The sequence below is a fragment of the Meles meles genome, chromosome 2 (assembly GCF_922984935.1).
Source record: "Meles meles chromosome 2, mMelMel3.1 paternal haplotype, whole genome shotgun sequence".
NCBI classification, from domain to species: domain Eukaryota; kingdom Metazoa; phylum Chordata; class Mammalia; order Carnivora; family Mustelidae; genus Meles; species Meles meles.
This window is the reverse complement of record NC_060067.1, coordinates 53,441,496-53,467,401: the sequence shown is the minus strand read 5'-3', so window position 1 is coordinate 53,467,401 and position 25,906 is coordinate 53,441,496. Positions and strand designations below refer to the sequence as shown.

General features: G+C 37.0%; 1 protein-coding gene across 4 annotated transcripts in view; it reads left to right on the top strand.

Annotated features, from left to right (window-relative positions):
• Positions 1–25,906, top strand: part of SLIT2 (slit guidance ligand 2) — a 349,500-nt gene that overhangs the window by 286,996 nt on the left and 36,598 nt on the right. For all 4 annotated transcript variants that reach the window (XM_045997785.1, XM_045997783.1, XM_045997784.1 and 1 more), the window contains 7 exons: positions 368–439; positions 953–1,024; positions 3,102–3,173; positions 6,259–6,422; positions 18,931–19,055; positions 19,177–19,274; positions 20,508–20,647. In XM_045997785.1, the coding sequence (XP_045853741.1) occupies positions 368–439; positions 953–1,024; positions 3,102–3,173; positions 6,259–6,422; positions 18,931–19,055; positions 19,177–19,274; positions 20,508–20,647 (743 nt within the window). The remainder of the gene's footprint in view (positions 1–367; positions 440–952; positions 1,025–3,101; positions 3,174–6,258; positions 6,423–18,930; positions 19,056–19,176; positions 19,275–20,507; positions 20,648–25,906) is intronic.

The following is a 25,906-nucleotide window of genomic DNA, read 5'->3' as shown; positions in this document are numbered from 1 at the left end:
TCCTGGGACCAGGACACTGATGCTGACTGTGGACCATCACAGTACTGCAGAGGAGTGAGCAGAGGGAGATGGGGGGAAGAGTGAGCTCACTCTAACCTGTTAAGTGAAGCCTGCGGTGGTGCCCACACTTCCTTCACTGGCCAGAGCAAAACACCGTCACTTCTAAGTTCAACAGGCAGGGGCATGAATAATTATGATTATTATAATCTATCCCAGGGGGTCATCCAGGGTTTGGTTATTCTCAGGTAAAAGCTGTGTGCTGTATAACAATGCCACTGTGACTGAGTGAGAAGAGCGAGAAGAATCACTAATATTTCACTTTCTCTGGTAACAGTACACTCCATCTGTTTCTTTTTTTCTCTTGTAGAGACTTAAGTAACAACCGAATAAGCACCCTTTCTAATCAGAGCTTCAGCAACATGACCCAGCTCCTTACCTTGTGAGTATGAAAATGTGGTCCTGAGTATTTATTAATTCACTGGACAAAATGCATTTTCTAGGCACTTGGACGTTCTCCGTTAACAAGGCAGGTAGAGCCTACCCTCAAAAAATATAAATACTATTGGGAGATACGGACTAAAATAAAAACAGAAACAAAACAAACCTTAAGCAAGCAACTGTAGGTTCCAGAAAAGAAACAAAGAATGATTTATGTTTGTGGTGGGCTTGGGAGAGATCTTTAAGAAGTCCATCAGCGGAGGGAGGGAATAGTTGAGGCATTAGCATCAGCAGGGCAGGAAGCATTCTAGGCTGTATTTAGAAAGAAATATGTTGTATTACTGAAAACACAAATAGTAACAAAATACTGTACATCAATATTCCCAGTTTATAAAATGCTAAAGCAACCGTTTTCTTAATTGCTTTATTTTTTAAATGACTGCTTTATTTTTAAAATGACATTTGGCCATTTGGGGATATCTGAGTAAAACAAATCTGCTGTGTATGCTTTCAGAATTCTCAGTTACAACCGTTTGAGGTGTATTCCTCCTCGAACCTTCGATGGATTGAAGTCTCTCCGATTACTGTAAGCATTTTATGGTCAACAAAGTATCTCTTATCTCAGGCATCTGAGTTTTGGGTTGGCTTTTTTACTGATTTAACTAATTTCAGACATTTTAGGATTTACTACAAATTTGTAGTAAATTTGTACAAATTGCATCTTTTCCTGTATCCGGGCTCAACAGCCTTTATTTGGGCAATGCCAGGTTGTTGTGGTGGTTATTTATTTGGTGATAGATAATAGTAAGATATATGTCTTATAGAGATTCAATTAATTTTGAACAAAATACAGGAAATTTAATTTCTTTAAAAGTTACATAATCAATGAATATGCTTTTATGTTAAAATGTATTTTAAATATATGCAGTGAAACATGATCCCCAATCACAGTCCCCTCCTCCAGAATTAATAAACAGTTGTATGTTGTCTTCTGGTCTTTTTTTATATGCATTTGTTTTTAGATGCTGATATAGATATGCCCACAGCTATATACCTTCTAATAAGCATAAATAGGATTTGTTCTTGTTCTCTCATCAGCTAATTTTTATTTAACAATATGCTTTACAGTATTTCCATTCCATCATATAAAAATAGTCCTTAGCTGTTCAACTCGTACAAGACTATTACATAGGGTAAAGGAACCATAGCTTATATAATCATCCCCACCTTTAACTATCATGTGGTGGATTTTGTTTTTTGGTTTTGGGGGTTTTTCTTTTTAGTTGTTTGGTTTTATTTTTGTGTTTTTTAGAGAGGGGGAAAGGCAGAGGGAAAGATTGAATCTTAAGCAGGCTCTGCGCCCAGCACAGAGCCTGAACAGGCTGGATCTCACAATCCTAAGATCACTACCTGAGCTGAAATTAAGAGTGAGACACTTAACCAACTGAGTCTCCCATGCACCCCAAGGGTCATGTGGTTTGAGTCCACAGATTTTCACTATTCCATACAGTGCTGGCATGAACATCCTACACATTCTTCTTACTGTCCAGTGTGTTGTGAGGATACCAAAAGTAACTGTCAAGCTGTCCCTCCAAAACAAGAATTTGTCAGTTTACAAACTGATTTTCCACGAACTCTGTTTTAATAGAGCACAATTATAAATCACTCTGGCAAATATTGAATGGTATTAATTCTTTCATTTTTGTTGTATGACAGAGTACCTATTTTAATGGCTTACCTGTTTCGAAGCACTCTGGCAAATATGGAATAATATTAATAGTTCTATGACAGATTGAACATTATTTTCCATTCCTGTTTTAATTTGAAATTCTAATAACTGGAGCATTTGTGTTTATTTTATTTTTTTATTGATCATTTGTGTTTTTTATTTCATGGCCTCATCATATCATTTCCAATTTTCTAATCAGTATCTTGTCTTTTACTTATACATATCTTTATGCATCTACAACTTGACTCTAACTTTCAGGTCTTTTTACAAAGGAGTTAATCCTTGTATCTCTTATGTCTTGTAAATATTTTCCAATCTGTTCCTTATATGTTATCTTTCATTTTGTGGATATATTTGGTGTTGTCAAAAATGTATCACTCTTTTCCTTTATGGTTTCTGAGATTTATATAGTACTTTGAAAGCCTTTCCCAGGGTGCCTGAGTGACTCAGTTTGTTAAGCATCTGCCTTCAGCTCAGTCATGATCCCAAGGTCCTGGGATCAAGTTGCACATGGGGCGGGTGGAGGGGCGCTGCTCAGTGGGGAGTCTGCTTCTCCCTCTGCCCCTACCCTCTACTTCTGATCTCTCTCTTTCTCTCCCTCAAATAAACAAACAAAATCTTTAAAAAAAAAAAGCCTTTTGCATCCTATATTCACAAAATAGACCTCTCCTCTATTTTCTTTTCATATGTTTTTAGTTTTGTTTTTACATTTAACTTTTCAATCTAGAATTGACTTTATGCTAATGATGTGAAGTAGGAACAAATTTTTGGTTTTCCCAAATAGTACCCAGTTACACCAAGACTGTATATTAAATAGATATTTTCTGTACTGATTTAAAATGCTTATTGTAAACTAAAGTCTTACACATGTGAGAATTTCCTGGACTCTCTACCATACAAGAAATTTAATACCGCCCTTTTTTTGTGCTTTTAGTTCATTGCATGGAAATGACATTTCTGTTGTGCCTGAAGGTGCTTTCAATGATCTTTCTGCATTATCACACCTGTGAGTACCTAGTTCGTGAATGTGGGTTTAGGATCAAACTCACACATTCCTCTGCCACCTCTCCTATTGTCACAACATGAGATATGGTTGACTTCATTTTTATAGAAAATGTGAAGATTTTCAATCCTGATACAGGACCTTCTGCAAGATAGCCTTCGTTTATCCTTTTGGCCCTTACTCTCCGTTAGCTATAATGGAGTTGAATTCTCTTTGCTTAGCTAAAAGTGACTTCTTACAAACACGGCTCTCCAACTTCCTAGCTATGCCTTTTCTCTTAACGTTCTCAGATTCTAGAGTACCAGCTCGTCTGCCCAAACCTTATATTTTCCAGGTGACATTCTTATGCCCTTTATGAAGCTTATCTTGAGTTTCTCAAACTGGATTCACTTATTTAGCAAATATTATTCATCACTGGCTATGGCATCATGGAAAAATAAATTAGAGATGGTTTAAGAACTTTATAGTATGATAGTGGGGAAAATGCCATATAATCATACTGGGTGAAAAAAAAATTTTTTCTTTACTTTGTACTCTGTGTTATAGTAGCCTGTTTATATCTCTTTATTTTTGGAAATTACAATAAAACAACATTAAAAAAACAACATAAAAATATATCGTACACTCTTTTGGGTCAAGTTCTGTTATTCCATTATTTACAGGGCTAGAGTTGAGACCATGGCAAACCTGGAAGGAAGACCCAGGAACAGATTTAGGATCTAAAACTCTCTCTTTTTTTGTGTGTGTTTATTTATTTTTTTTATTATGTTATGTTAGTCCCCATACAGGACTTCATTAGTTTGTGACGTAGTGTACCGTGATTCATTGTTTGCCTGTAACACCCCTCCCTAAGACTGCCTGAGCTCAGGGCTGGTTTGGTGCCCCCTGGTGGCAAGTGTGCTTCAGATTAAATAGCAGGTGCTGGCAGTTGCCTACCAGCTCCCCAGAATCTCCTGCCAGATTCTCCCTCAGCTTTGTCCTTTCCTCCAAAACCTACCAGATCTCAAGAAGATACATTTAGACAATTGAGAATGGGGGATGGGCAGAGGATAGGAGCCAGTAGTCAATCATGTATATCTGAACATGCTTTATGGGGCTCTGTCAATCACTATAGGTTTTGTGTACATCTGTCTATCAGACTCCTTAATGCCTACTGTTAATATATTTCTCACTAGGAGAGTGATTTACAATACTAAGAAGAAAGTAGTCATTCTGCTCGTGTTCAGTGATTTATCAGAAAATGCAGCTGAAGGAAGGTGCTGCCTGAGCCAAGCTGAACATTTCCTTCAGTGAGCACCCCCCAACAATAGAGCAGTTTGAACCGTCCTTGCCATGTGTCTTGTCTGTCCTGTGTTCCTTTTGTGCATTTGTCTTTGATTCTCTAGATCATAAAGAGCTCTGCTCCATTCACTTTTTCCACTGTGTCCCTTTGCATAGGAAGAATTTAACAAATGTCAGTAGAGATGACATTAAATGACTCCAAAATATCATTTTGCTCATTTTCAATTTAGAAGCAAAGTTTGAGTCTGAGCATAACATTTACTACACTCCAATTCTTGATTAGAGTTGGAGGTGAAAACTGTTAATAATATAAGGTATTAACATTTTACAAGTATATTTTGGGACTTTCCTCATGACAGAACAGGATAAATTTTGCTTAGACTATAGACCTAGAAGCATTGCTAATCTCAAGTTAATTATAAATCAGAATTAATCCATTTTATTTTTTAGCATTTGTATGTATTTTATTTTATTTTTTAATTTTTTGTATAACCATATAATGTATTATTAGCCCCAGGGGTACAGGTCTGTGAATTGCCAGGTTTACACACTTCACAGCACTCACCATAGCACATACCCTCCCCAATGTCCATAACACTACCACCCTCTCCCTACCCCTCTCCCCCAGCAACCCTCAGTTTGTTTTGTGAGATTAAGAGTCTCTTACGGTTTGTCTCCCTCCTGATCCCATCTTGTTTCATTTATTCTTTTCCTACCCCCCCAAACTCCCCACATTGCATCTCTACTTCCTCATATCAGGGAGATCATATGATTGTTGTCTTTCTCCGATTGACTTATTGCACTAAGCATAATAGAATTAATCCATTTTAAATGCCACCTTAAGCATCTGCTACTTGTGCCAAGCTTGGTAAGCTTACAAAACCCACAGGTTGACTTCTCTGGCCTCAGTTTCTCAATCTCTGTAATGAATTATTATTACTACTGACCTCCTAGAGTTGTTATTTAGTAAAGTGAGGTAATTCATATCAAGTGACTCAGCACAGTACCTGCATTTTGGTGCAATAAATAGCAGCTATCATCTTGATTACTTTTTCTATCATGGCTACTGCTTATGGGAGTGGGAAGCCAAGTTCGAAAATAAAGGACTTTGTAAAGGGACAGACATCTAGTGAAGGTCCAGATCCACACTGGTGAACTAGCTCTGTGAATCTTTATTATTTCATGCCCTTTCTTATCTCGGTGCCTTCACACTTACGGGTCCTTTACCACGAAACATCCTTCCCAACCTTTTCCACCTCCTTGAATCTAAGGATGAAAAAGCTCAGACTTTTTAACCACCAGTCTCTCAGAAAAGTTACCCTCTCTTCACAGTCACCTCACATATATTTTTACTGTAGCACTTCTAATGCAAATTATTTGCATGTGTGAGAATGTGTTAATCACCTTCCCAGAAGCAGTTCTTTGGTGTTAAAAATAATGTATTATTTATATTTGCAGCCCCCAAACCTGTCATAGTGATTGGGTCCTCAGTAAATCATTAGTGAATGAAGGCAGTATTAATCTGTGTGTTGGGTATGCTTGTACCAAAAATAAACCTGTCTCTGCAAATACAGGAACAGCTTGTAGAGCCCAGGTAAATTCTAAGGCTAGTGACAAACCCCTAAGTCCCAGCTGCACATAATTCAGGAAAATGGGGAATCCCCGATGTCTCTATTTTCTTCTAAATTGTTATCCATAAATCTATAGGGATTTTCTCCTGAGCGTCACTTTGAGTTATGCTCCTTTAGGAAATAACAATACATCCATGCTGTGTGTGTGTGTGTGCTTCTGTGGTGTTGTTTTCCAGAGCAATTGGAGCCAATCCTCTTTACTGTGATTGTAACATGCAGTGGTTATCCGACTGGGTAAAGTCAGAATACAAAGAACCTGGAATTGCTCGCTGTGCCGGCCCTGGAGAAATGGCAGATAAATTGTTACTCACGACTCCCTCCAAAAAATTTACGTGTCAAGGTATGATTTTTAACCATTTAAAGAAAAATTCACTGTATTAATTTTAAAGGAAAGACATGGCTGCTAGACCTCAAAGGCACAACTGAAAACCCTTAATAAATAATGACTAATGACTGCTTGCACAGGACTGAGCAGTTACCAGAGGAGCCCAAGTAAAGAACCAGACTTTTCAAATAAACTGCAGAAGTAATTAGTTGAAATGTCTAAGATTTCATTAAAATAATATGGTGAAATGAAGAGTACACAATTTCTGGAAATTTCTCTCATAGCCTCTAACAAGTACAATATTTTGCTTTTGGCTTGTCTGAACGTGTGCCCTGCTCCCAGGGCTGCCAGGGTCCTGTGGCTTCCTGATGCCAGGTAAGGAGAAGCAAGCCCTCCCAAGTGTTCAGGCCAAACCCTCTGACTCGCCTCCCATGTTGATGTGAGTGTCTCTTGCTTGTTTGTATCCCTTTCTTTTCCTTTGTTTTATGTATCTGTGGATTCTAAATAGTGCCTTAGTAACAAATACTTTCTCTTCTCTTATTACAAGAGTCATCTCTGCTTTATATAGAAAATCGAAATAGGAAGATGTTAACAATAACAAACAGTATATGTCTTCAAGAACTAAAATTATGCATCAGTCACAATACCTAGAGATAACCCCTACTGAACTTGATTTTATTAAATGCTTTATGTATAAAACTAAATCCCAGTATTGTGGAGGTTGAGAAGTATACAGTACAGTCTTGCTTCCCAAGACTTGCAAACCTAGCTGAAGAGAAACTTCCCACACTTAAACATTTGAGGTAGGAAACCGTCTAAGTAGGTCATAATGTGCACTGGGTCATGGTGTGAGTTTCCAGCTTCCCGTTTTAATAGTTCTATAACTTGAGTTTAACTGCTTAATCAGCCTGTGCCTGTTTCCTCATGTGTATGCAGAGATAATGGTAGTACTTATGCGAAAATGTTATTTTTAAGATTAGATAAATTACTACACGTGAAAGTTTTAAAAATGGTAAAGAAGATGCTGATGTCACAGAAACAAGAGAATGGTAGATTGCAGGGGTGGAGGGAAAGGTGAAATGGGGAGATATAGGTTAAAGGGCACAGTCTTTGAGTGATAAAGATAAGTTCCGAGGATCCAATGTCCAACATGGTGAGTGTAGTTAATAACATGGTATTATGCCGTCAAGTTGCTGAGGATAGATGTGAAGGGTTCTCACCACAAGCACACAGAGGTTAACTATATGAAGAGCTAGATACGCCAAATACCTTGATCTTATTAATCACTCCTTAGTGTATGTGTGTATCAAATCACCACATCATACCCTTTAAGTGTATACAGTTACTGTCAGTTACTCCTCAGCACAGCTGGGGGAAAAGATCAGTGGAATAAAACGTGTAAAACACCTTGCCTTGCACACAGTAAGCACTCAGTGACAATTTTATTATCATAACACTTTAGAACACCAGCAACACTGTGATGTAGGACAAGCAATGTTTTACTGATTAAAGAAGGAATTTCCAAAAACCGTATTCCCTCCAGGCATTTTTTTTTTAATGGCGTCTGAGGCTTTTTCACAGCTATAAATGGCTGCAAAAGATGTAGTTTGCAGTGTGTTGTAAGTACTGACATTTTCAAACAAAACTTTTCCAGAGGCGTCTGTGTGGCACAGTCAGTTACGCACCCAACTCTTGATTTCTGGTTGTGAGCTCAGGGTTGTGAGGGTAAGCCCTAGGTCAGGCACCCTGCTGGATAAGGAGCCTCTTTAGGATTCTCTTTCTACGTCTGCCTCTGCCCCTCACCGCCCCACCCCTAAAAGGAAAAACGAAAAACAAAAAACTCTTCTGTTATTTTTCTAAATGTATTTGATGGAATCTAAATATCACAGCTAATTTAACAGAGACAGAAACAAGATCCCCTCTAGATTTCACATTGTTCTTTTACCTTGAACTTCTGTTTTTCTTCTTCTTGAGTTTCTGTTTCCAGTACCTTGGAGAATTGTCTCATTTTTTTGCTCCAAAGGTGTGTGTGTATGTGTATATTTATATGTATATATATAATTTGAACTTATAAAATGTCCAAAAATCTTTGAGTTTTGAAATTTTTCTTAAAATTGAATTGCTGTTAATACCCATGCACCATTGCTTGGGAAATCATAATTATTTATAAGCATGTTAATGCTTTTATTAAAAATCGAGGGATCCCTGGGTGGCTCAGTGAGTTAAGTGCTTACATTTGGCCCAGGTTATGATCCCAGGGTCCTGGGTTCAAGTCTCAAATCCAGCTTGTTGCTCAGCAGGGATCCTGCATCTCCCTCTGCCTGCCACTTCTCCTGCTTGTGCTTGCTTTCTCTTTCTCTCTCTGACAAATAAGTAAATAAATAAATAAATAGATGAGATCTTTAAAAAAATTGAAAGTAAAACTTTATTGGAAATGCCTCCTGGAATTATGTGCATTGATTGCAAGAGGTTTTGCAGATGACTGACATTTTGCATTATTCTTTTGCAACTGCAGATATTTCTTTGGGGCAGTGCCCCAAAGTTTCTGGTGTACTGAAAGGCATTTCATTGTTTTGGAAAGTGCCAGAGATTGTCAGATGAGAGGCAGGGAAAGAGAATCTGACATTAAAACTTTCTCTTGGGCATCATCATCGGGCAGATGTGTTTTAGAAAGACTGTATGGGCAAAATGAGAAACTGTAAACTGATTTTGTTATATTTCTCTGTACCCAGGGAAACTTGTTTTCTCCTTTCTGAAAAAATGCTGGTGCTTATGTATTTTCCTCAAAGTTTAGATTTCCCTGGAGATATTTGTTTAAACAATATTTCATGATAATACAAATTTGAGAAAAGCTACATACTTGCATTCAATTCTCTGACAGACATTTTTCACAATCATTTATTACACATTCTTGGAAGTCCGATATATACACACATACATAAATGACTTTAACTCAAGATATAGTTAAATGATATGACCTTTTTCTTTAAATTAATTTATTTATTTCAGAAAGAGAGACTGAGCATGAGTTGAGGGGAGGAATCAGAGGGAGAGGGAGAAGCAGACTCCCCGCTGAGCAGGCTCGATCCCAGAACCTTGAGATCATGACCCGAGCTGAAGACAGATGCTTAACTGACTGAGCCATCTCAGTGCTTTGACATTTTTTTTTCTTTAATAGCATCTTGTTTAGTTCTTAGTGTGGCGTGAATGGAAATATGCTTGAGGGAATATTAGTCTGGATCAGGGATGCATGATAAAACTTTCTGCAGTGATAAAAATGTTCTGTATCTGCACAATCAGACATGAGAGTCACTGGCCATGTGCGGTTGCTGAAAGGTAGCTAATGCAACAGAGGAAGTGGATTTTTAATTGTATTTAATTTAGATTTAACCTGGAAGTGTCAGGCACAGCTCCTGGCTCCCATGTTGGATAGTGTGGTTGCTACAAAAGCTCAGAGGAAGTTTCAGAGGAGTGTGGCTGTGAAAAGCTGAGTGCAGGTGTATCTAAGCCAATCGTTGGGACAGCTGTCAAGCATGAGGAGTATGCCACAGAAGCAGAGCTGTGTTGCAGGAAAATGCTGGAACTGTGATTCAGTTTAGTATCCATGAAGTTCTCATGTCAACAGGTTGTCTCTATTTCAAGCCATACCATAAACTGGGTAGCAGACCACCTGGGTGTAGGGCAGGTGACAAGACATGCAGACATGTAGAACTCACCAAATAGAGTCTAAGTGCATTTGGCAGACTGATTTTGCTCAGTTTTTCTATACTTAATATATACTTTAATATACTTTGAGAGTGATAGCAACTATTGAAATTCATAATGCCCTTTGCCAGCATTTCTTGGTATTTGTCAAAATATTGTGAAGCTTCATTGTCTTAAGACTCTGCTAGTTGAAGATTTTTGACAGTTCAGATGGCATCTTTGCCAGTACTACTACTACTACTGCTAATAATAGTAAATAATTACTAACAACAGCTTATATCGAGGGTTTGCATTATGCTGAAGATTTTACTTATTTTTTTGTAATCTTTGTATCATTCCTAAAGCAAATACTGTATTTTCCCATTTGGGAGATGAAAATATAATTTGGAGAGATTAAATAATTTCTTCAGCATCACTCAGCTGCTAAGACAAGGAGCCAGAGTTTTAGACTCACTGACTCCAGTGTTTATCACTAAAGTTTACTTTATAGTTTTCAGTAAGGATATTCTCAATACAAATCAAAATAAGGAAGAGTGCCATTTTTCTATTAGAACATACTTAGAAAATGAAAATTTTGAAGCACTTTCATATGCTTTGCTAAAAGTATTTATTCATAATAGGTGGGTTGGTAAAGCATGCTAATTAAAATAATTCACTCTAAGAAATCTACTGAGTACTGAGTTTTTGAGCTAACAGGCCTTATGAGCTTGAAAACAGTACAATGACACTTCTTTAAATATTTTATAAATTGAGTTTTTAGTATTTTAACTTTTCCCATAGTTATGCCAGTTAATATGTTTTATTTTATTCATGAAAAGCATAAGTACATGTTCCTAATATTAATATTTGTAAATATGTAATTTCAAATTACCGCAGGAAGATGAATATCCTTTAATTGAACCCATGTTTATATAGCTATGTATAAATATAATTTAAATGTTTTCTCTGCTTGGAAAGGCTAGGCCACTATTTTGAGTAATATATTCAGTTAACAATTTTTATCCTACATTTTTCAGAGTATTTTCTTTATATTAAATATCATCGTTTCAGGGCAACAGAAATAAATTAACTGGATGAAGTAGATTATCAGAGAATATTTAATTAATACCCAGATTAGAACACTCTTGAGTGGGTAGTAAATGGTTATGACTTCTCTTGACAACCCAAATTTCCAGTCTATCTTTTAACTATCAGGTGATGTTAGAATAATCAAGCAGTCTATAGGGAAACAGAGATTTTTGCCCTCCCCATGGAATGCAAAATATTGTTAATTTCTGATATTCTTTTTATTGCTCTTGGTTCAAAAAGATTTATCTCTATAGACAACTAAAGTTGTTCACCTTTAATTTGATAGACATTTATTAAACACTTAAATGTGCCAAAGAATGAACAGTCTGGTGGAAATGAATGATATATTCCTTCTTTCCTTCCCCAAATATTATGTGAGTTCCTGTTACACACCAGGCAGAGTTCTAGTTTATGTTGTAAACAAGACATAGAACGATGCTTGTCTTCATGGAGTTTATAGCATACTGATAAATACATTTAAACAGATAATTTCAAAACAAAATGAAGGTTTGGCAATGGAAATATATGTAAGATACTAATAACACAGGTGCCTGGGTGGCTCAGTCGGTTAAGTGTCTGCCTTCCGCCCAGGTCATGATCTCAGGGTCCTGGGATCCAGCCCAGTACTCAGCAGGTGTCTGCATCTCCCTCTGCCCCTCCCCTCACTTGTGCACGTTCATGCTCTCTCTTTCTCTCTCAAAAATAAATAAATTAGTTTATTAACATTTTTTAAAAAGATATTAAAAACATATATCCAAATCAAACAATCATGGAATTGTAACGGATACCACCAGGTCCATTAGGCTTCAGGAGATTCTCATAATGAGTCAAGTAGAGACAAGAAGACCCAAATGGATAGGTGTCTCGTAGCCATGAGTTCAGATAAAGAAGCAGGAATATGGTTGTCAACATACTTCATTATTTCATTTACAAATGTCAGATAAAGTGTCAGAAATCCTGGGACCTTTATGTATCTCAAGATTATCAACATTTCACCACCACAAGAATCTCTCCCACTAATTTTATATATTAAGATTCCTCTAGATTCTGGATTTCCTGGGGAAAATTCCACATTTCTCAGCAATAATATAGTAATACTGTCATTTTTTTTTTTTCCAGCAAGATCAGCATCTTCCTTTTAGAGAAGTTCTTGAAAATCTTGAGGTCTTTGTTTTGTATCTCAAACTTACTGGTTAATATTGTCCTTAGTCACTTAGGCAATTAAATAATATAGCCCAGGGGTTCCTGGGTGGCTCACTCAGTTAAGCTTCTGACTTTTGATTTTGGCTCAGATCATGATCTCAGGGTCATTGGATTGAGCCCTGTGTTGGACTCAACCCTCAGTGGGGGTCTGCTTGGGATTCTCTCCTCTCCCTCTGCCCCTTCTCTCTCCCTCTTTCTCTCTTTCTTTCCAATAAATAAATCTTAAAAAGAATCTAAATAATAATAATATAGCCCAAACTAGAAGTAATGAAAAGTTCACTAGATCAGTTTTAAAGTGATATTTAGAACTTAGCCAAACCCTTTTTACATTTTCAAATTTATTACCACCAGTACATAATTATAATTTTGAAGTAAACTTATCTTTTGGGGATTATGAATTGTTCACTGGCCAAAGAAAATATTCAGGTTTGTACATAGTTAGTTGCCAAAAGCACCATCTTTAAAAAACAAACAAGGATTATTTTTCTTTCTTTTTTTTTTTAACAAGGACTATTTTTCATTATACTTTTGGAAACTTAAAACACTGGGAAAATTTTAACAGACATTAATATTAATAGGTGATGAGAACCAGCAATTCATATTCTTTTTTTTAATTTATTTATATTTTTCAGCGTAAGAGTATTCATTGTTTTTGCACAACACCATGCAATACGTGCCCTTCCTATTACCCACCACCTGGTTCCCCCAACCTCCCACCCCCGCCCCTTCAAAACCCTCAGGTTGTTTTTCAGGGTCCATAGTCTCTTATGGTTTGTCTTCCCTTCCAATTTTTTTTTTTTATAAACATATAGTGTATTTTTATCCCTAGGGGTACAGGTCTGTGAATCACCAGGTTTACACACTTCACAGCACTCACGATAGCACATACCCTCCCCAATGTCCATAACCCCCTCCCCTCTCCCAACCCCACCTCTCGATATTCAATCTTGTGATAAAATTCCATGAAATAATTATTGTCCTTTTTCATTCAGCTGTGACTCAAGAAGTTCATTTATTGGCCTGAGGTCACATGTATATATAGCAAATAGCCAAGCCTAGTGATCCCAGAGATGTAATATGCAGCCTTCGTGTTTTTGTTAAATCATTTATGTGACTCAGATTTGTAAGATTTTTAACCCCCTTTTATCTGTTGACCATCCCTAATCCTACAGTAGAACTACAGGGATTTCAGCGGTTTCCATCTTGCCAATTTCACTGGCTTCTTTCTGGCCCTCTTTGTCGTCTTAGTCATTGGTAGCTACTGCTCCTTCTTGTACATTCTCTTTGCTCTTTTTTCATTCCTTTGCTGACACCTTTTCCTTACATTCTTTAATATTGACATATAGAAGATTCTCTCCCTACCCCTGTTAAGTTAACTGATCTCAATCCCGCAGCTTCAAACGTCAGCCATGATTTTTCTAACAAACTACGGATTTAATATTTCTGTGCACCCAGTGAATTCCTCCCCTGTGCAGGCTTGCAGAAACTTAAAACACGTATTCCAAAACATGCATTTTCATTTCCCACGTCCTCTTGCAAGTGCATTCTGTAATTGATGTATATACATTTCTGTACTGCTAAACTGTAAGTTTTTCCAGAAACTTTGACATTTCACTTACCTTGAACTCCCCAAACTTAGCTTACTGCCTGGCACAAAGTAGATCCTCAATAAATATTTGATAAATGAATGACCTAATGATGGAATGTTGTTAAAAAATATGCATTTGATATTAACGCTTAAGAAATGCAACAATGTAATAGCAAGCAGAACTTAGAGTTTTGGGGTTTTAAATAAAAACCTCCTTTTAGTTAATTATGCCCAACATCAAATACCCCTACATTTTCCCTGGGTTGTCTTTGATGTACCTTTGACTTTATACAAGGACAGTGCTAAAGGATTCTCTTATTTGACTTAGGTTTCCAAGGGATGCCAGAATGAAGGCGGACTCTGGGATATACTTAGAAATTTGTGTCTGGAGCTTTTAGTAATAAATCAAAGTGAGAATGCAATTCTCAGTGGGTGGTGATATTGGTGTCAGGTGCATAGCTAGTGATTTCAGTCAAGTAAGCAAGTCTGCCTACAAGCTTTAATGGATTTGAGGTCCAGCAGTTTGTCTGTTAAAGATTAAAGTAACTGGCAAAGACAAATTGTTAACCAAACTTTTGGCTCATTTTCCCCTTGAATTATTAAGCTAAACACACTTCCAATCCATACCACTGATGCTAGAGGGCTCTCTGAAGTCAAGACCGAGCCTTAAATCAACCTAGTTATCCTAGAATGCCCTCCTTTATTTCAGTGATATTAGTAAACATCTGTATTTCTGAAGCAGGATTTTTTTTTTCTTCTCTGTGGCACACATCTTACAAGGGCTAATGTGCTAACAATCATTTAAAATTTCTTGAGACTAGTTAACTTTGGACAGGTGGGAAGATTGAAGATTGGTGAGGTTGTATCAGCAAGCAAGCTATACTTCCTTGACAGGCAGCAGTTTAAGAACTAAAGTTCCCTTCCAATTTTGTCATGTTTCTGGTTGTCCACGCTAAATGTACAAATCACAGTTACAGTCCTTAAACACATAAAATCATTAACTCTAGGTGTTGTTACCCAGTGGATAATTATTTCGCAGTGCTCCCTACCATTCCCCCATGATTCTGATAATAATAGTCCCTGCAGTTTTCCCAAATTTCCGCATCTCCTGGCATAGACAGAAGGTACTCAGTGGAACCTATAATGAATGAATAAATAAAAACCTCTAGTTTGCCTTTGTGCTAAAACTGAAGCTAACAAGGAGAAGAAGACTTCCTCTCTCCTCCTAAGTGAGCCACTCATGTTCCTCTCAGCTACCCACCTTCTTTGGAAGTCTAAGGAAGACTGTCAGAACTTGCTGTGGCTTCTGTGTTTGCTCTCATTGTATTTTGGACTCAAAACTCACTACCATTTCATTTAATGCTTAAAGCAACCCGTTGAGTTGGCTACCATTACTCTAACTCCACACACTTACCAACAAATCTGGGTAGCTAACTTAGTTTGATGGACCTCAGATTCTCTGTTCCAAGATTATTTGCATTATGATAAGAGACTTATCTAATTCTTATCCCTACACACCCTTCATCTGGGAATAATCAAGTGTGCAAAACTGTACCTGTGTTGTTGTTGTTTTTCTAATGAGCTGTGCTAATTCTTTCACCATTTTGCTGTGACTTTAGCATCACTCTTTTGCTGTGATATCATCTCCTTGTCATAGAAATGGATTAAAGGTGTCATTTCCCCTTGAATAAGAACTTTGCAGGAAAGGATCTCAGAGAAAGCATCCTAGCTAGAAAATAAATCACAAATTGAAGGCAAAGAGAAAATAGAAGGTAGACTTAGAAGATGAACAATATATTGGTGGGAAGATGAATGAGAGGAGAGAGCCAGATACAAGGGATATAAATTCTGAGGGTTTAGATTATAGAAATGAGCAGATTTAGATAAACAGGTGGATACAAGAATCACATTATAGGAAGGATGCTTAGTTAGAAGGAATCATAATCTAAATGAGAAAATTAAGTAATAAAAATAAAACAAATAAGAATTACACCTTTTTATGGTACTTGGAGATATTAAAGACTGTTTGGAATTGATAACTCACAAACACTTTTTGAATTACCCTGCATTCAACCTCAGGAACTAGAAATAAGAGATTATCTATGGGGGCACCTGGGTGGCTCAGTGGATTAAGCCGCTGCCTTCGTCTCAGGTCATGATCTCAGGGTCCAGGGATTGAGCCCCGCATCAGGCTCTCTGCTCCGCGGGGAGACTGCTTCCTCCTCTCTCTCTGCCTGCCTCTCTGCCTACTTGTGACCTCTCTCTCTGTCAAATAAATAAATAAAATCTTAAAAAAAAAAAAAGATTATCTATGAAGCATTGACTTTAAAAGAAGGGTTTGTAAAAGAAAAGGCGAGTAGAAGGGTAGCTGTAGTATTCAACTCTAGGAACATGAAGAAGTTAGAACTCAGTATTTTAGAACTAATCCTAATTTTGATGCCACCGAGGCAGTTTACAGGTTTAAGAAAGAGATCAAGAAACACCTGTGCAAGTGGGAAAGGGTGATATTTTGATTCCTTCAGCTAAACTGAATATAGATGAGGGGGCAATGATCTCATGTGGTTTACCCATAAGAAATTCCAGGTAATGAAAATAGTTGAGCAGGAATAATTATATAGGAAACCAAATTTGGTCCTGAAAAAAAGTGGAGAAATTAGTGCTTATTGATTAATATAGTAGATATAGTTCTGTGGATATTTATTAAATAAATCTTGGCTCTGTGCTAAGCTGGAATACTTCAGGCTGGCAATTTTGATATCCACATACTCTATTACAGTCTTCAGAATGTATTTAATTGGTTTTCTTGAAACAATCTCTGGCTTCTCATCTAACCAATTAAACATAATTTTTGAAAAATATCACATTCCACAGCATAAACATAGAAACTGCCAACCCTGAACTCCTCTATTCAAACTGCAGTCTTACAAGGTCGAAAGCACAGAAATAGACCAAGAGACAATTGTCCTCAAGGTCTTCTTGCAGAGTGGCCAGATGAGTGTTAACGGTCCTCACATTTGCTGATGTTCTGTTTTGCTTGCGTACCTTCGTAGCTGTTTCCCCCTGCACCTTTTTTCCAAGTTAGATTCTCTCTTCTGCACTAGCTAAGGTACCCACTACTTGCTTTTCTACTGCAGATTCCAAGCATGAAGAGGTTAGCAGACACAAGGCTATTTATGCTGAAGTATTATCTTAATTCAACACATGACTTTAACTAAATGCCAGCATTTATTTATCCAATGTGCTGAATAGCTAAATTTCCTTGATAAACACGTCAGGGTGGGGGTGAGAAATTAAATGCCCCTGAGCATCACTTTGGCCTTCATCCCAGCAATTTTCCAGCTGTGATTTGATATAAAACTGTATTAGTTACTCTGGTCACCAAGACAAAATGAAGGGGACACTGGCAGGGCCTCTCTGGTGATGGAGGTGTCCTTGGAAGTAAACACCACCGCTTTCCAGTAATGCAGTTATTCCCAGAACTGTCATCCATTTCCAGATGGTTAAAAAAGAAACAGGAATCTCTTCATAGAAAGATTTCAGGGTTTTGCTAATAGAAAAACCGACAAATACAGAACAGTATCCTCTTTTGGATTTCACTCCATAACCATTACATGAATATGGACTTGTATTTTCCTCAGTAAGGGAATACACAGTTATGCAGAGTTCTTATGCCTACCATGATAATTCCCATTTACTTTCTGTTTCTGTGAGTAAACCAATAACTCACAAACATAAACTCCAATCTGTAGAAAAGTTTGACGAATGATAGTTTCTATGAGCAGAATCCTACAACTGTGGGGTGCAGCGATCTTAGAAGTTTAGGCCAGCGAGTGGGAAGCAGGGTATGCTGAACTGTCGACTCGGATAGCTTTGCTGGAAGTTACGTGGGATGAACTTACAGCTGGAATTATCCCACTTGTTCCAGTGAGGATAAAGAACTACAGAGATATTGCTGATGGCAGAAACATCATTAATGTTTACGTTATAAAATATGTGCATTTTATATATATGAAGATGTCGCCCTGATACTGTCCTCATCAGTTGCCAAGAGGCAATCTAATGAGCTCCCAGAAATATGGCCAGAAGTAGCCTCAGTGGAATATAATTTTATCAAAGACAATACAGTTTCCACATTGTTAGCCATTTATGGAATGAAGATGTGCAGTCAAAGGAAAATGGCTGCGAATGAATCTGCCTTTAATCCGAAACCTTTCATGGATCAGGAGATTTCTAAAGTGTGTCTCCCAAAGGTGAGATTGCAAGTGAAGATTTTTCTGACAGTGTTTTCTTCTTGGAGGGGAAAAAGCAGAAATCTCACCCTCCACATGCCTGTGCTAATGTGTTAACATACTGAACCAAAAGGCTATGAGGGAGAATATAGTGGAAATTACCTTTTTGGTTTATTTCCAGATGCATGAAAGTGACATTGTTTTCTATCTCCTGTATGAAAGTAACAGTACTGGACTAATGATATCCAGGCAGGGGCACACTCTTGAATTTTTTTATTGCACTGATGTATTTCTATTTATGCATTAAACTCAACCACCCACACACACAGAGTCCTCTTTGGGATCAAAGGTAGCATTTCCACTGACAGCTGGCTGAAGTTAAGGTGCAGGCAATGGCCATGGAATGCATCCACACAGGCTAGTTGGTCCATGAGGGGACTGACCCCGTGACACTGGCATCACTAACATCAGATCCTCACCACTTAAGCTCACAGCCCATAGTCCTGCTCTGACACTGGTCACTCTCACCATGCCTCTCAATGAGATGGTCTCCTGTCGCATTCTTCAACATTATACAATGATGGTGACTTCTGTTCTATTCATGGAAGAGAAATACATATAGATATGTGACCAATATTTTATATGAAATCTACTGTTACATTAAGGCATTTAAATAATTTAAGAGAACTAAAAATACAAAGCATGGGTTTCTTATATGTTTAATTTTCAGGTCCTGTGGATGTCAGTATTCTAGCTAAATGTAATCCCTGCTTATCAAACCCATGTAAAAACGATGGCACCTGTAACAATGATCCAGTTGACTTTTATCGCTGTACTTGTCCCTATGGCTTCAAGGTCAGTAGAAGGTTTTGAGGGAACTCTGATCTGAAAACATAGTGTTCTTTGGTGGGTCCTCATTATTCTACTGAGATCTCATTTATTCTCACTTGACTTTGCTTGGTCATTCTTTCTCTAGGGGCAGGACTGTGATGTCCCAATTCATGCATGCATCAGTAACCCATGTCAACACGGAGGAACTTGCCACTTAAAGGAAGGGGAAAAAGAGGGATTCTGGTAGGTCATTAGTCTATAATATTCTGTCTGAAGCATTGGGGCAGGAATAATTAAGCAAACAGTCATGTTCCTTTTCAAATCAAAGAGTGTTATTCTTACAAGAATACCAAAAATGTATTCATCAGCGCAATATGTATTAGTCCTTCTCAGAGATACTGTAATCTGAAAAACAAGTGGATACCGTATTCTCAGCTCAGGATGCTATAAAATTAAGACATTTTTAAAACATGCATGTGCATGCGGTATGTTTCATATACTCAGATTAGTCAAGACAAAGTAGTGGCTCTGTTATGCTAATTAATAAATAGTCTCCTACTTCAAGTCATATATTTATCTGTTGCTTTGTGTATTGCTTTAACAGACAGTGTGTAAAGATAAGATGTGGGTCCCACTGAAACAGAAAATTAATGATTCATTTCCAGACCACGAAATGAGTAGACAAACACGCTGTGAACATTTTTAATCTGGAATTATTTAATCATATAGTACAATTACTTCAGATGTACTTCATGAATTATGAAATAGAGTTCTTATAATGACAGTAATAATTTCATATAAGAATGTTAATCTACTACAAAGCTTGTTAGAAATATCACTTTTTATAATAAGTATTCTTCATTTCTACATTCTGTTACGAAATGGTCTCTTAAAAGATTATTCTGATTCCTATCAAGAGCAAGTGTACAATGTTTTATTGTCATTGAAATAGCGTATTTGTTGAGACTTAACGAGAACATTTACATTTTATAATGGCAAGGAAGATGTAATTTTAGTTTCATATTTCTTTCTTGTTTTGAGACACAAGGAACAAAATAGCTAGGATAGGAGGTGGTGTAATTTTCAAAGTCAGAACCAGTTCCTCCTCATTCACGCAGAGAAGCGTGAATCATTTTATTAGAGCAAAAGTTGAGATTAAGATATTTAGGGCTATAAACTTTGCTTGTGTTTTAGACCTGTGAATATACTGGATTTATTGACATATGGATTATTTACCATCTTGCAGCCAGCATAAATTTTCTTTTTCAAATTTTTTCTGATTTGGCAGATACTACCTTAAATTCATGCTTACTACATGTCATTTAAAAGTATCTTAAAATTCAATTTCGTACAGTTAAAACCTCTGTAATTGATGAGTGTGTTTAGCTTTTTTTCAATTTTTGGACCATATGGTTTTAAAAGGCAGCACAAACATGTTTTGTTTTGTTTTTTTCCTTTTCTTCCCCTGGTGTTCAGGTGTATTTGTGCTGATGGATTTGAAGGAGAAAATTGCGAAGTCAATGTTGACGACTGTGAAGATAATGACTGTGAAAATAACTCTACGTGTGTCGATGGAATTAATAACTACACGTGCCTTTGTCCACCTGAATACACAGGTAGGAAGAGTAGGAAATTATGTGCCATCAATAGTGTGTCTGCTTGAAAGCATCACTGGCAATGTGCTGTATATGTGTAGTAAGACACTGTATTATTCAATAACTGGTAGGTGTTTTGAAAATTAGATATAATGTGAATAACGGACAGTTAAGAGGGTTTCAGACAACCAAATGAAAGACCAAACAGTCTCGGAACACAGGCATCTACATAAAGTCATTCTATCGAGCAGAAAAAGAAGTTAATCATTCTGAAGCTTTTAGTCCCACAGTTGGATAACATTTTTCATGCAAAGCATTTCTTTGTACAAACCAACCCACCAATACATAGGTGAAAAGAGGGGACATTTTTTTCACCTAGGCAAAACATAACTAAGCATTTAAAATTACTTGCGTCCATCAGGTCCTTCAAAATAAAATATAATTAAGAAGACATTGAGCACTCTGGTTAATCTTATAATTATCAACTTTTTTTTCTGATATTTTGTATCTAGAGGTGACAAATTTCCTGTCTTTGTGAACTGGTAAACTTCCCTGCACAAACCAATTTATTATAAAGCCAATGTCAAGTTTAGACCCACCTGTTATGTCAGAATGTCTGTTTTGATTGATTTGGGGGGACTGTGAATAAGAAGCAGAATAGTTAGATTCTTGCTCCTGTAATAAACCACTTCATTTTACAGTTGATAGAGAAAAGGAGAATGTTACGCATTTTATTTGTAAGAAAAGGTGGGAAAGTAGATTCTGTCACTCTACTCAAAATTACCATTTTTATTTTGATGGGTATTTTTCCTTAACCATATATTTTCTTAATTTTAATGCATAATTAAAAATATCAGAAGGTAAAATAACTATGTAGATGACTGGGGTTAACATCTCTAAACATGAAAAGATGAGAGCACATCTGTATGATCCACTTTCCCAGGGATTTGTCAGAATAGCATTGAAATTTAAGCTTTTATGGAATACTCAAACTTTGCATTTTAATAAGTACTTTTCTTGGTGGGGAAAATGCTAGGTAAAAGAGAAGTGTTCTGTTTTGACATCCCAGATCTGTTTGAGTGCCTTCGAACCTCTCTCTTCCATGATATGTGGTGTTTTTTTTTTTTTTCTTTAACACCAGTGAAGCATGTAATGTAATATATAGTTTCCAGTAGAAATGTGAACATGTTGGGTCATAATTGTTCTATCACGTATATGCAGCCCTTGGGCCCCTTAGTGGCTAGTTTGAATTCCTTGATATTGTGCATTAATAAAGGATAGCAATACCCATCCTGAGATGGTTGGGAAGTGTAGGTGCTACACAGCTTTCACATTCACACTAATACTGCTTGTGTCATGCCTCAGAGACTTGCCATTGACCTCCATGCACAGATTCTGGAGCCCTTGAAGCCACTGAGAATCTGTTTTATTGGCTGAGCTAAGTTAGACTTGTATAGAACCCCAGTGTTTGCACTAACATCTGTTACCTAGTACCTTCCTAGGACAGAACAATCCTGTTTTCCTATCATTGCCCTAATCATTATCAAAAGGGCTTAGTTTGATCTGGACAAATTGGACCCAAGCATTTCAAGCACGCTTGGGTTAGCCAATGTGCTCCCGAGCACAGAAACCAAGAATTTCTCTGTACTCCCTGATGAAACCCTAGGCTTGAAAGCATTGTGTACTCAGTTCTTACCCACCTTTTTTATGATAATTTACATCAGATGGCAGACTCTTCTTGGTTGGTTTGGAAGGGTCCACCTGCTTTGGCTTTAGATTTGCTGTATCTTATTCCTAACCCATTTCTTTTGAGTCTTATCTTACCTTCTCTCCCTTCATTTTCCAAGCTTCCTTCCTACACCTGCTCCTCTTGAACACATTTTCTCCATCTTAAGTGATTCAGTTCAGTGCCCCTTCCTCTGAGAAGTATCATGAAGCTTCATTTCCCCCGTCAGACCCTTAAAACATATCAAAAAATCCCTAAGGCTTAACAAAACCACTTTTTAACCAAAATATGACATCTCTAAAAGCCATCATGTGGGAATCTGCCGTAACTATCTCTCCAGAGTCATCTGCCTCTCAACAAGAACTGAGACTGACACGTTTTTAGTCATAGCAATTGCAAATAATTGGTTTTCCTTAATTTGGGTAAAGGATAAATAAAACACTGAACTCAGTAAAGAGCTCACAGCCTACAATACATGAAGGTATTACCACTGTAATGGGGCTGGATCTTGGGGGCAACAGTTTGACAGTTTGGCATTAGAGCAGTTATCTATACGAGGAACATTTGTAACCCATCCATTAGCTGCAGTATTTTGTTCATATGTGAAATGAGCTCATTTACAAAATATCAAGCAACCATCTGCAAATTTTGAAATCAATGGCACATAAGTGGCCTTTAATTATAGGAAAGCATAAATTGGACTCTAGAGTTTCATATCATGCTTCATCCAAGTATGTAGTGAGGGAGGAATTTTTTTTTTATAATGCGGCTGTATTGTTTTAGATTTAAGATTGGAATCTGATTAATGAGTAGGAGACCTGGGAAAAGAAATCCCTGCTGTGCTCAGGGAATATAATCATGTTGTCATTGCTTAAAAATCACTCAAGTCGTAAGTTGCTTTTCTGTTTGGAGATGTTTTACTCTATACCGCCAAAGGCAAACAATGAGAAAGGGAACTGTTTAGCAGGAACAAATAAAACTTCATGGGAGAAGGTTGTAAATTATTATGGTGAAAGGTTTTATATTTGGCACCTGTGTCAAGAGTCAGAAATGGACATAATGTTGTTAACAGAGAAAATTCAGAGATTTGAAAGCAGACCGACAGAGAACTCACGATGTGATGGGCAGGCTATAAAACAGAGCTAAAAATATCCAAAACAAAACGAACCACCATTGGGAAATTAAATTTATTTAAACCCTTGTGACCAAAACATCACAGTAATAGTTATTGATTTATTAAAGGAAAAAACTCACTGTTCTTTCCTGCCGCAGGGATTGACAACATAAATTTTAAGGGTCAATATTGTTTTTTATTATCTAATCCTTGCTATGCCTTTCCCACCCGAACTATCAAAACTATTCTTTTCTACAAAACCCAACCCATTATCTGTCCTTCTGGTTGTATAACATGACGGTTACTTGCTAGTATTTTTCAGATAAGATTAATTTTTGAAAAGTTATTCACTGTGATTTTAAATGAACATTACTATGCTAAGGATTCAGAAAGTAAGGCTCTGGAATTAGTAAACAAATAATTTAAAAATTCACTCTTGGGTTTTAATTTTAGTTTGCAAGATTTTGTTTTTGTTTTTAATCATTACTATAGCTTTCCTAAAAACAGCACATACCTTGGAGCTATTTTTCAAGGAATCCCTCAAATTACATAAGCTCAAAATCTATGAAAGTGAAAATTGTAGATATGGCATCCCTGCAATGTTGACAAACTTGACACCCGTTCTGATGCTCTGGTATGAACTTTAGGTGTTGAATCGAAAAATATGTTTTTGCAAGTTTTCTGAGAGTCAGAACCCTGGATCAACTCTGTCAAGGTGATGTTTCTTACCACTGTTCTCATGGGACTGTATACAGAGATGACACAACCTTGATCACAGTGTAAACCATGGTAGTATTAATGAGGTTATATAAATTTAGTGAACAAAAGCTTCCATACAAATTGGGCATGTAAAGACTTAGAATATATTTGTCAAAAATATCCAGACCATTTTAGTTTTTCCATTTCGTACCATTATTCCTTTGTTTTCCAAATCTCCAATGCCCACACACACAATCATGAAGTTCACATCTTAAAAAGCAGAGCTGCTGGTTGTTAAATGAACCAGTTTAGACGCAGAAACTCTCGCTCCCTGGGATGGCGTTTGCCTTTTGCCTCATTTACTCCATGTTTGTGCGTCTGGCCCGGCTGTAGGTAAGAAATCTAAGCCTTGCTTCAGTTTGCTCTCACCCTTGGCTTCTCTGTTGTTACTGCTACGCATTGGCTTCGTGTGCTCTGCTGTTGTACCGCAATGTAAAAGTCTTTTGTCTCTTCTGTCTTTGTCGCTGCCAGCCGCTAATCTGAATGAGGTGGAAAAAGGTTAGTTGCCTTTTAAGTCTATTATGATTTTCCTTTGAGTTTCCCTCTTTCTTTTAAAGCTACATAGATTTCATTGTGTGTATGTGGTTAAAAGGAATGTTGGCAAAATCTGAAATTAGTATGTCAGATCAGTCATTCGGATCCTTGACATATGGATAGCTATGCCAAACTCCATAAAAAGGGCATCGGAAGTGCACTTTATCAATTTCTAGAAAGTTATGAAAGAAATTCTCTGGGAAGAAGGGGTGACTGAAAAGAAAGACTAATATTTTCTACTTTCTACTTGTTTGTATGCTTTTACTTTTTAAAGATATCACAAACAGGAATTGTTTTTACAATGAAAAACAGGTCATTCAGTACAGTAGATACGGTATTGATAGAAAAAATTTTAAATAGTGAGAATTTTCCCATAACTATAAACTAACACCTTTAGTAATTTGAAATATGGAAAATATTAGAAGATGTGTATATTTGTTAAAATATTTTATAAAATAAATATTACAAACCCCAAGAGGTTGATTTTTAGAATCACATTGTCAGAATGTCGTTGTAGGCCGTGTTTTCAAATTGTAAAAGGAGCCATATCTAATCATTGACATCAGCATGGTCCATATAGCTCCCCAAAATCATCAGGGCCCAGGAAAGGAAGTCCTAGAGTAATTACAGTAATAGGCATATCTCGGGAATTATCATGAAATCTTTGTGAAATTCCATCTTAAAGATTCAGAATTATTACTAATAACATTGGTTTTTCCTTATCCAGCTGACCGATGTTTTCATGTGTCATGGGCAGGCACAGCATCCTCGGAGGAGCACGATATGTGCTTGTCTTGACATTTCCCGTTGTATGCGAAGCATTTGTGGTAGGATGATAGGGCTAAATAGAGTTCATTATACTGCAGCTCTCTTTGTCTCTGGACTTCATTTTTTTTCTGTTGCATTATTCAGGTGATATGCTGTGTTTGGTCATTTACTATGTACAGAGCTAAGTTGGAAAACATGAAAAAAAATGGCTTCGTATTTTAGAATGTTAAAATATAGCCTGTGCAGTCCTCAGAGGATTAATGAATCCAGTACTATTCTTGGGCAAATGTCCTCTTTTCTTTTTATAAGTAAAGCAATTGGTGGTCTGGGACAGGGATGTTTAAGGTTTGATTGTATCTCAGAAACACAATAGCAATTG